Source organism: Eretmochelys imbricata, chromosome 20, assembly GCF_965152235.1.
Source record: "Eretmochelys imbricata isolate rEreImb1 chromosome 20, rEreImb1.hap1, whole genome shotgun sequence".
In the NCBI taxonomy this organism is placed as follows: Eukaryota; Metazoa; Chordata; order Testudines; family Cheloniidae; genus Eretmochelys; species Eretmochelys imbricata.
This window is the reverse complement of record NC_135591.1, coordinates 8,662,449-8,674,526: the sequence shown is the minus strand read 5'-3', so window position 1 is coordinate 8,674,526 and position 12,078 is coordinate 8,662,449. Positions and strand designations below refer to the sequence as shown.

At 44.0% G+C, this 12,078-nt stretch overlaps 1 protein-coding gene across 4 annotated transcripts in view; it reads right to left on the bottom strand.

Annotated features, from left to right (window-relative positions):
- The window catches only part of AKAP8 (A-kinase anchoring protein 8), a 29,806-nt gene extending 22,431 nt beyond the window's left edge, over positions 1–7,375 (bottom strand). For all 4 annotated transcript variants that reach the window (XR_013348485.1, XM_077838825.1, XM_077838826.1 and 1 more), the window contains exon 1: positions 7,274–7,375. Coding sequence is in view for 3 of the 4 variants with exons in the window: in XM_077838825.1 (XP_077694951.1) it covers positions 7,274–7,292 (19 nt within the window). In the remaining variant the exon portion in view is untranslated. The remainder of the gene's footprint in view (positions 1–7,273) is intronic.
- Positions 7,376–12,078: the final 4,703 nt, after the last annotated feature.

Genomic DNA, 12,078 nt, shown 5'->3' with positions numbered 1-12,078 from the left:
AACATTGAGAAATTTAAGAGAATCCACATTTTATAGGAAAATTATTTTCAAAATAAGCACCTTTTTTGCAGTTATAAACCTACCTAAGCCAAGACAGTGAACCTGCAACTATTCTGATTTTCAAGTCAGTCAAGTAAGTCTCTTATGAAAAACTGAATGACTGGACTACTACGCAAATTCAAGAACTGTTAGCCAGAATACTCCAAATGCACTGGAGCGATCTTGTGTATTACCTGAGTGCACATGTTGTTACCCTGGTGGAGAAGAGATAGGAAGTGAAGGACTGGTTTTATTTCTCAATTTCTTTTTGGCTACCAATCCCATTATTAATTGAAAAGAAGCCAATGTAATTTTCACCCTGGTAACCAAATAATTCATTTCTCTCTTTCCTCAGTTCTGGACTCCACCCCTTTTCCAAAACATCTAGGGTGGGATTTTAAGGCCCAGTATGCTGCTTCAGAGCCATAAACACCACAGAGCTGACTGGATGAGGATTCCCTTTGCCCTCTTTCCCTCTGGGCTATAAATTCTGCTTCACCTTGTAGAGACTCTTGCCCCTAATTTAGTTTCACCTCTAAGTGAGGAGAATTTAGTCTTGAAATTTAATTTATATATTTTTTAAAAAAAGGATTCTGTACATTTACTTACTGAATTCTCTATTTCAAAATTCCATTTAGAACAGGAATCCTGAGAATTTAGAGGAGAGCATGCTGGATATTTCCCCACTATAATAAAAGTTAACTTGGCAACTTAATCTGCATTTTCATAAGAACAAATCAAAGCCGATATTACTGAACAAAAAAGAAACCCTCAGAGAGTCTAAAATGTATCCCCCAAGAGGAGCTCAGCAAGGATTACTCTCATACAACACTTACAATAGGAGCATGTAAGAAAGTACATCGCTAAAGGCTACTGTAGCGCTCATGACAGCAAATGGTTAAAAGTCATAGATAAAAAATGTTTTAAACATGGTCCTCGCTTTACAAAGTCTACAAGTTTTGATGTTTACTTTTCAATATTTAGGCTGTTCACATTCTGCATTTCTCTCAGGATGAACATTTATTACTTTCACTTCTGTTCAGCAATTTCACTTTCCAGTTTTTACATATTAGAATTAGGCTGCTCTGTTTGGGCTACACAGGGGACGCTACACGGAAGGTTTAAACCGGGGTCAGCAACCTTTCAGAAGTGGTGTGCCGAGTCTTCATTTATTCACTCTAATTTAAGGTTTCACGTGCCAGTAATACATTTTAACATTTTTAGGTCTCTTTCTATATGTCTATAATATATAAACTAAACTATCATTATATGTAAAGTAAATAAGGTTTTTAAAATGTTAAGAAGCTTCATTTAAAATTAAATTAAAATACCCCCCAGACCGGTGGCCAGGACCCAGGCAGCGAGAGTGCCACTGAAAATCAGCTCGCGTGCGGCCTTTGGCGCACATGCCAGACGTTGCCCACCCCTGATTTAAACCCAGTCAAAACATACAAGTGCATTTTTTTAAGTTAATGATAAAGCCTCAAACCTATAAACGTCATGTGTACACAGACACCTACAACCTCAGAGCCCTAATTTTGAAGTCCATCACTTGAGTGAACAGAAAATAATCCTTTTATAAATATGAAAAAAAATAAAAGGGGAAGCAGAGAAGAGCAAATATTTGTATTACAATGAAACTTGAGAGCCCAAATCAGATCAGTGTCCCACTGTTCTAAGCACTGTCCCTATCCAGACTGTAAGACAAAGAGTGGGAGGGGAAACAGAGCCAGAGGAGAAAGTGACTTGCCCTTGCTCACAGCAGGTCAACAGCAGAGCCAAGAAAAGACCTCAAGTCTGGAGTCCCATTGCCCTAGTCACTGGATCACAATAACCGTAACACACAGAATAAGCCCATTTGTGAAAAATCCCCAGCATAGGTTTTTTAAATACAAATTATGTCAAACTAGAGCTTACTTAGCAGTATATACAAAACGTGGAAGACCACAAAAGGCCTAAGTAGCTCTACAATATACCTTACAGCCATCCTCAGTTTTGATACAGAGTTAGTCTGCACATGCTACTTGGCCTAGTATGACATCTATTTTGGTCCATGGCCAGACTGCTCTGTATGCTGGAACCTGGAGTATTCACAGACTGCACCTCAATGTCTTGACAAGTTGTTAATGCAAACCCCAGCCAGGCATTCCTTATAGACATATTATCATTAATCTAGTGTTCTTGTTACATGACTGGAAAAATCTGGATTAGATAAAGCCATTATAAAAATGGATTTTCTAACCTGTTTTAAACCCAAGTTAAGAGGGCAAGGATTAATAGTTCGGCATCAGCTTTGTTTGGAAGCATTTGTCTAGGGGAGTCAGGAGATCAAGCACTAACACATTTATTAATGACTTAGTAAGAAGGAGCAGAGAACAAATTGGTAAAAGCTGTGATAAATACAAAACAGAGACTAACCACTCCAGAGAGGAGAGCAGAAATTCAACACAAGATGGAAAATTCAGAGAGACAGGCTAAGTTTAACAAAACAAATGCAAACTTCATTTCGGAAGCGAGAACCAAAAGACACAAATATAGAATGCAAACACACCTGCTCAAGAATGGTGCTGCAAAAAGAGCTTGGGGCGAAGTCAAGGCTCAAAAATGCCCTTGTTGGCGGCGAGTCAAATTGGTGCAGTGACAGGAGCCTTGCCATATGGATTTACGCTTTTGGTACTCTTCTCCCTGAAGCAGGGTGCTGAGTGCCTGTCACAGGAGTGTCTCCCCACTCCACTCCAATATTAAATCACAAAATGTAATGAAAATCTGTTTTTCTAAGTGGGGATGAAAAACAGGTCTAATGGAACACTAGTCATAGCCGCAGCTGTGGAAAAATACTCTCTCCCCATAGTAAAAATAATGAATAAAACCTGCATTTACCTATCTTACTAAAAGATAAATATGCCTATTTTACAGAAGGACAAACAACTTTCCAAGGGTCAGAAGTCAGAAATAAGTCACCAGGTGTTGAGGCTCCCACTGGAACACGGCTGCTACTCCGAAACCTTTATTTAGCTTGTTATTTATCTTAAAGAGAAGATTAGGGGGTGACTTGATTACATTGTGTAAGCATCCACATGGGGAAGAAATATTGAATAATGGACTCTAGCAGACAAAGGTATAACACGATCCAATGGCTAGAAGTTGAAATTAGACAAATTCAGATTACTCCTTATTTCCAAATTTTTGACAGTGAGGGTGATTAAACATTGGAACAATTTACAAAGGGTTCTGGTGGATTCTCCATCACTGACTATTTCTAAATCCATTCTGAATGTTTCTCTAAAAGATCTGCTCTAGGAATAATTTTGAGGAAGTTCTGTGGCCTGTGTTATGCAAGAGGAAATGGTACCTTCTTAGAATCTACGAATCTGTGACAAAGCAACTTCTAACATTCAGCCTCCTGGGTCCACACAAGACAGATATGCTGGAACTGTAAATCACATTCATCACTGGCTTTGGTTTTATGATTGAAACAATCTGCTAATTGAACTGCAATCAGCTTTTGTTGCATTATTTGCCATCTACCAGGGGAAATGGTTTCCACCAAGGACTTTGGAGACATTAAAAGAAAGCAATACATGTTCTGTCAGAGCAGCATTCTGAACTGTCCCATAGTCAGCAGCATTTCAATTCAGGTACAGTAGACAATTGTACTGAAAATTATCTTTTGATTAATCCTTCTATGTACAAATTATTTTCCTCACCAGAAAGGCACACTGATGATTAAGAGAAACCAAAGGATGACAACACACACAAGGATTAGAAAATAGTTATGTGAAGTTCAAGGACCTTAATATGTACAGTTGTAATCCTTTGTTCAAAGTTTGTGACAGAATATAACTGCACAAAAATATTTAGAAGATAATTCAAGATGGGGGAGTTACATGCATGGCTTAAAAAGAAACAATTTAGAATTAAAATAAGAAATGCCTAGGTTAGTGGGCAAGAAAAACTTAAGTGGCCAACCAGGGATTCAAATGGGCAGGGGTGGGTTTTGTTTTAGTTTTTTTACAATATCATCTAAGAACATATACACCACCTACCATCATGACAACAAGTGACAATGCTTAGCATCTACATTTTGGGACCAATCTTATTTAATCTTTTTATTACTGACCTCGGCACAAAAAGTGGGAGTATGCTAATAAAGTTTGCGGATGATACAAAGCTGGGAGGTATTGCCAATTTAGAGAAGGACCGGGATATCATACAGGAGGATCTGGATGACCTTGTAATCTGGGGTAATAGTAATAGGATGCAATTTAATTGTGAAAAGTGTCAGGTCATGCATTTAGGGCTTAATAACAAGAATTTTAGTTATAAGCTGGGGATGCATCAATTAGAAGTAATGGAGGAGGAAAAGGACCTTGGAGTATTGATTGACCACAGGATGACTATGAGCCGCCAATGTGATATGGCTGTGAAAAAAAGCTAAATGTGGTCTTGGGATGCATCAGGCAAGGTATTTCCAGTAGAGATAAGGAGGTGTTAGTACCGTTAACAAGACACTGGTGAGACCTCATCTGGAATACTGTGTGCAATTCTGGTCTCCTATGTTTAAGGAGGATGAACTCAAACTGGAACAGGTACAGAGAAGGGCTACTAGGATGATCCAAGGAACGGAAAACCTGTCTTATGAAAGGAGACTCAAGGAGCTTGGCTTGTTTAACCTAACCAAAAGAAGGTTGACGGGAGATATAATTGTTCTCTATAAATATATCAGAGGGATAAATACCGGAGAGGGAGAAGAATTATTTAAGCTCAATACCAATGTGGACACAAGAACAAATGGATATAAACTGGCCATTGGGAAGTTTATTAGACTTGAAATTAGACAAAGGTTTCTAACCATCAGAGGAGTGAAGTTCTGGAATAGCCTTCCAAGAGAAGCAGTGGGGGCAAAAGACCTATGTAGCTTCAAGATTAAACTCGATAAATTTATGGAGATGGTATGATGGAACAACATGATTTTGGCAATTAATTGATCTTTAACTATTCATGGTAAATAGGCCCAATGGCCTGTGATGGGATGTTAGATGGGGTGGGATCTGAGTTACTACAGAGAATTCTTTCCTGGGTATCTGGCTGGTGAATCTTGCCCACATCCTCAGGGTTCAGCTGATTGCCATATTTGGGGTCGGGAAGGAATTTTCCTCCGGGGCAGATTGGAAGACGCCTTGGGGGTTTTTCGCCTTCCTCTGTAGCATGGGGCACGGGTCACTTGCTGGAGGATTCTCTGCACCTGAAGTCTTTAAACCATGATTTGAGGACTTCAATAGCTCAGACATAGGTGAGAGATTCATTGCGCGGGGCGGGGGGGGGGATTTAGATTCTGTGGCCTGCATTGTGCAGCAGGTCAGACTAGATGATCATAATGTTCCCTTCTGACCTTAATATCTATGAGTCTAATATCTATATATAACTGTCCTAACATCAAAGTGGACACACAGCAAGACAGCCTAATATCAATAAACTGGTATTCTTTGGAATAAAACGAAAAAGGATTTTCTCATAGTTTTAACAATCTTCATGTTACTACAATCTTTTGGTAGTCAAATCAGCTGTCTTCATAAATTCCACCCATTACTCTCTAATGCATACACACACAGATTTGTTATTGTACTCATGAGTAAAGTGTTTTAGCTTATAAATATACTCAAATAAATATACATTAAAATGTGTTATCTAAAGAACCTGGCAGTGAAATTAAAGAAAATGTGCTAGAGTTCCATTAGGCATATGTGTAGCTTTCATACAAGATCTCAGAACATACAAATGTTGACACAGGTAAGAACCAAAACCATCAAAAACCTAAATAATTCCCTTTTCCAGGCCACATCTGGCATTGTTTTTGTTCCTTTCAATCACATCCTTGTTTTCACAGTTGACAGTGGGTAGCTCTGTCATGATAAACACCAAGTTTGAAACATATAAACTGCCAACTTCAAATACTAGCAGGTTCATGGACTATGCTGTTACTGAGCTGCTTTAACGTGGCAGCAGTGTTAGAGGAGAGCACTGAAACTATGTTAATATGGCATATAGGGGATAACAGGATTGCGCTGGACTACTCTGCTTTGTAGTAGTGGAACCATGGGTGAGGACTAGAGCTGTTCCGGTCTGAACAGAAAATGTGTGTATACTGAGGGTTTAAGAGGTTTGCACCAGCACTGGTCTGCTCTGGAAAATAGGAATTGCCAGACTGGTTACTGGACTAGACGAACCACTAGTGTGATCTAATTTCTGACAATGAATGACAAGTTCCAGCTACTATCCCCAACACAGGGAAAGTTCCCTCCCGCCAGTCAGCTTGTAACTTAAAGTTTAAGGATTTCTCAGTGTATTTTTTTAATATTTACTTTTACAACTCCACATATTCTTTTCCATATAACAGAAAAGAGATCTGGGGTTGCATTACAGGGCTGCCCAGGGGGGAAGGGGGGGCGCTGAGGGGAGGCAGACGGGGACAGGTCACAGGGCTACACTGTGGGGTGAGGCAGAGGACTGCACGGGAAGGGGAGAAGCTGTAGCAGTGGAGACAGACGGGGAGAGAGCCAGAGAACTGCACAGGGTTACGGCGGTAGGGGGTGGCCAGAAATCTGGGCTGCTGAAAGAGATGGGCTCTTGGTCCAGGCCTGAGCTACGGGGCTGTGCGGGGGAGGCTTCCCTAGGCAGCCCTGGGAGTGTTGGGCCCAGTCCTCCGCGGCAGCGCAGCGCAGCACGTAGGGCGCCACTGGAGCAAAAGGCGACAGCAGCTTCCCACGGCGCATAGGGGGGCCGCGCACGGGACCGCAGAGGCCGCGGGGCCGCGCACACGCGGCGAGGGGCAGCCGCCATTTTGTGTCGTCTTCAGAAATGAGACCCGCTCCATTTCCAATCGCGGGAGAGGGAAGGGTGGTCCCTCCCCCATTCCCCTCCCCCTCATGGGGGTCCTGTTCCCCACCACGCCACTCATCACGGTGAGGGGGGGGGGGGGGAGGTGGGCAAACTCCCTCACAACGCCATCCCAGGCTGCACCAATCGGCAGGGGTACCTCGCTAAGAGGCGGGTCCGACAGCCAATCAGCACCGCCGTCTGCACACGGTAGGCGGGGTTAAATATGCCAGGGGGTACGTTGCCCCCCCCCCCAAATAAACGGGGTCCGCGGCGGCGGGTGGGGGCCCACCGCGATGTCCCAGCGCTCTCCGTACGGCTCAGGCCTCATTCCGCCCCGCTTGCTCGCTTTACTTACTGCCGTATCCCTGATCCATGTCTCCCTCCGCCTTCAGCCAAGTCCAACGGCTCCTCCGCACTAACTGCACGCCCTTCCGCTCACTACGCAAGCGCCACACGCCCGTCGCCCATTGGCCATTGCAGCGATCGGGTACCGCCCCCAAAACACCCTATTGGGCGTATTCCCGAGTTCCGCCCCACGTCGCACCCATTCGTCAGGTCTCCCACAAAGCTCTGCCCCCCTCCCAATTTCCATTGGTTAGTGTTTCTTCTCCTCCCGGACGTTCGAGAAATCCCATTGGACTAGACGACTTCTTCTTCGGTGACCTTGAGCGTTCTCCTTGGCCCGTTTCTGTGCTTTTAGCCGTCAATCAAAGCTAGTGGCTGGCAAAGGGAAGGCTGCCATGTTGGAACGCCCAGGGGAGGTTCGTGGAGCGGTGGGTTGGGGGCCTGGTGCGCCCCCCCACCCCCCACTTCTCCAAGGTGGTGGCAGCTCCTTCTGCCTGGAGGGTGGGTGAGGCATGGGAGCAGGAAGGGCTCCTCCTACACTGGGTATCGCCCCAGGGGGAGGCTGGAAGTGGCTGGGGGTTCCCTAGGGCGGCCCACGGGCACATGGATGGGCGAGGGGGAGGAGAGACTGGGCTGTGTTCGGGTATGAGCAGCCACTTGTGGCTCTCGCAGGCTGGGGTGGGGGCCATAGTGCTCAGGGAGTCCGGCTGGGCCTGTGGCTCAGGGCTTACACCTGCACCCCTAAGGCAAATGTGCGGCTTGTTGCCTCGTGGTGATTTCATCACAAGGTATTAATGATAATAATAATTAATAATACGCCCTGGGGACCTCACCTGGACAAGGTGAGAAGGCTTACACGTGACCCTGAGAGCTCTACTGCCAGGGGTTTTAACTCCTGGTAGGGCCACCCAAGACAAGTCAAAGGGTAGGGGCCAGGTAAAAAGCAATTAACTGATTCTGGAGGGTGGGGGTTGACAACAGGCCAACAACCTATTGTGACCTTAAGCAAATTCCAATGCCAGAGGGCAAGGGGCTCACTGAACATAGCATAAGAATAGCCATACTGGGTCGGACCAAAGGTCCTTCCAGCCCAGTATCCTGTCTACCGACAGTGGCCAATGCCAGGTGCCCCAGAGAGAGTGAACCTAACAGGTAATGATCAAGTGATCTCTCTCCTGCCATCCATCTCCACCCTCTAACAAACAGAGGCTAGGGACACTGGTATTAAGTAGCGAGTTTCAACTGGCCTGAGTAGTGTATCCCAATTCATTTATAGCATAGTCTGTATCTAATAACAGCCATGTAGGGCAAAGTGCAAACTCAGTGGGTGCTCCAAGGCTGGAGCAACCCTGGAAAAAAATAGTGGGTGCTCAGCACCCACCAGCCAATCGGCTGTTTGGTGGCAGGAAGGACGTGCTGGTGGGAGGGTGCGGAGCGAGGATGGGATCTTAGGGGAAGGAACGGAGTCGGGGCAGGGCCTCTGGGTGGAGCACCCACCCAGAAAAATGAAAGTTGGCACCTGTGATATAGGGTATCATTGAAAAAAACAATAATATACTGATCATTAGTATTTTTGTGTGGTGTATGTACAGTAAATGCCCAGAGGACTGTACAAATGTGAAGGAAATACAAAGGTCTAAAATGTATCTGATCCAGACAAGTCTGGGGAGTGGGTAAACAGGTTTTTTTCCAGACAAAGGAAAGGCTGATGCCTCCATCCAGATGTAATCACAGGTAATTGGCAATCACAATCAAGTGGCCATTCACTAGCATATCAGAGGCTGCAGAGACAGACAGATTTTTATTGTAAAAACACTAGGGGAGAAGGAACCAGCATGAACCTTTTCCATCAGACTCCATGGCACCTTTCCTCGCAGCAGGGTAGTGAACTTTGTACATTTCAAAAAGTTGCTGGCTTATAAAAGAGAGGAGCAAAGGACCCCAAGTGATCTTTCACCTAAGACAAAGGAGCTGAGCACATTGAACTTTGTGGGAGATCCTGACCCTGGGGTTGCCCGCCATCTTGCAGGAAGGAGGTGTGGGAAGAATCTTACCTTGAACCAAGACTAGTTTTGTTAAGTCTCGGTCACTAGATAACATTTTTCACTTTTGTTTGTAACCATTTCTGACTTTGTCCCTTAAACTTGATACGCCTGAGGGAATTCTGTGCCAAAAAATTTTAAATTATGCGCCTAAAAATTATGCGCACAATATGTTAAAATTTTGCAAATTTTATTTGTCAATAAATAAATGTGGCTCCACCATGGCAGTGGGGAGCACAGGCCACTGGCTGCATTGAGGTGGGAGATCACCCTGAAGCCCCCACCTCACCTGGTACAGGGACTTGGCAGTGAGGCTGCATCTGACCTTGACACAGTGAAAAGGTTGGGCCTGCCCCAGAAACACCCCGGAGCCCTGCCCTTCTGTGCCAAGTGCATCAGGTGTGGGTGGGCAGGCTCAGCCCAGCAGGAACCAAGTGTGCAAGGGCATACTATGTGGGGATCCACTTAGAAAGGAGCATAGAATCATAGAATATCAGGGTGGAAGGGACCTCAGGAGGTCATCTAGTCCAACCTCCTGCTCAAAGCATAAACCCTGCCAAATTAAGTGTAAAAATATAATTAGAAAAGCCAAAAAGGAGTTTGAAGAACAGCTAGCCAAAAAGCTCAAAAGGTAATAACAAAATGTTTTTAAGTACATCAGAAGCAGGAAGCCTGCTAAACAGTCAGTGAGGCCCCTGGACGATCGAGATACAAAAGGAGCACTTAAAGACAATAAAGTCATTGCGGAGAAACTAAATCAATTCTTTGTTTGAGTCCTCACAGATGAGGATGTTAGGGAGATTCCCAAACCTGAACTGTCCTTTGTAGGTGAAACAAATCTGAGGAATTGTCACAGATTGAAGTGTCACTGGAGGAGGAGGTTTTGGAATTAATTGATAAACTTAACAGCAACAAGTCACCGGGACCAGATGGCATTCACCCAAGAGTTCTGAAAGAACTCAAATGTGAAATTGCGGAACTATTAGCTATGGTTTGTAACCTGTCCTTTAAATCAGCTTCTGTACCCAGTGACTGGAAGATAGCTAATGTAATGCCAATATTTAAAAAGGGCTCTAGAGGTGATCACATCAATTACAGACCAATAAGTCTAACGTCAGTACCAGGCAAATTAGTTGAAACAATAGTAAAGAATAAAATTGTCAGACACATAGAAGAACATAAATTATTGAGCAGAAGTCAACATGGCTTCTGTAAAGGAAGATCATGTCTTACTAATCTATTAGAATTCTTTGAAGGGGTCAACAAACATGTGGACAAGGGGGATCCAGTGGACATAATGTACTTAGATTTCCAGAAAGCCTTTGACAAGGTCCTTCATCAAAGGCTCTTACGTAAATTAAGTTGTTATGGGATAAGAGGGAAGATCCTTTTATGGCTTGAGAACTGGTTAAAAGACAGGGAACAAAGGGTAGGAATAAACGGTAAATTTTCAGAATGGAGAGGGGTAAATAGTGGTGTTCCCCAAGGGTCAGTCCTTGGACCAATCCTATTCAACTTAGTCATAAATGAGCTGGAGGAAGGGGTAAACAGTGAGGTGGCAAAGTTTGCAGACGATACTAAACTGCTCAAGATAGTTAAGACCAAAGCAGACTGTGAAGAACTTCAAAAAGATCTCATAAAAATTAGTGATTGGGCAACAAAATGGCAAATGAAATTTAATGTGAATAAATGTAAAGAAATGCACATTGGGAAAAATAACCCTAACCATACATACAATATGATGGGGGCTAATTTAGCTACAACTAATCAGGAAAGAGATCTTGGAGTCATTGTGGATAGTTCTCTGAAGATGTCCACGTAGTGTGCAGCGGCAGTCAAAAAAGCAAACAGGATGTTAGGAATCATTTAAAAAGGGATAGAGAATAAGATGGAGAATATCTTATTGCCCTTATATAAATCCATGGTATGCCCACATCTTGAATACTGTGTACAGATGTGGTCTCCTCATCTCAAAAAAGATATACTGGCATTAGAAAAGGTTCATCGAAGGGCAACTAAAATGATTAGGGGTTTGGAACGGGTCCCATGTGAGGAGAGATTAAAGAGGCTAGGACTTTTCAGCTTGGAAAAGAGGAGACTAAAGGGGGATATGATAGAGGTCTATAAAATCATTAGTGGTGTGGAGAAAGTGAATAAGGAAAAGTTATTTACTTGTTCCCATAATATAAGAACTAGGGGCCACCAAATGAAATTAATGGGCAGCAGGTTTAAAACAAATAAAAGGAAGTTCTTCACTCAGCACACAGTCAACCTGTGGAACTCCTTGCCTGAGGAGGTTGTGAAGGCTAGGACTATAACAGGGTTTAAAAGAGAACTGGATAAATTCATGGAGGTTAAGTCCATTAATCGCTGTTAGCCAGGATGGGTAAGGAATGATATCCCTAGCCTCTGTTTGTCAGAGGGTGGAGCTGGATGGCAGGAGAGAGCTCACTTGATCATGACCTGTTAGGTTCGCTCCCTCTGGGCCACCTGGTGTTGGCCGCTGTCGGCAGACAGGTTACTGGGCTGGATGGACTTTCAGTCTGATCCAGTGTGGCCGTTCTTGTGTTCCGATCCAGGTGTGCAGTGAGAGGTTTCTGTGCAGGGCAGTCTGGGTGCGAGTGGCTCAGTGAGAGACCTGGAAGCACGGTGGCTCACTGGAGGGTGCAGGGGCAATGGGACTCTGCAGGGGATCCAGGTGAATGTGGTGGGGAGCTCACTTAAAACCTCTCTCTGTTTGATTAAATAAAACTTGTTTTACTTGTATTCTAAA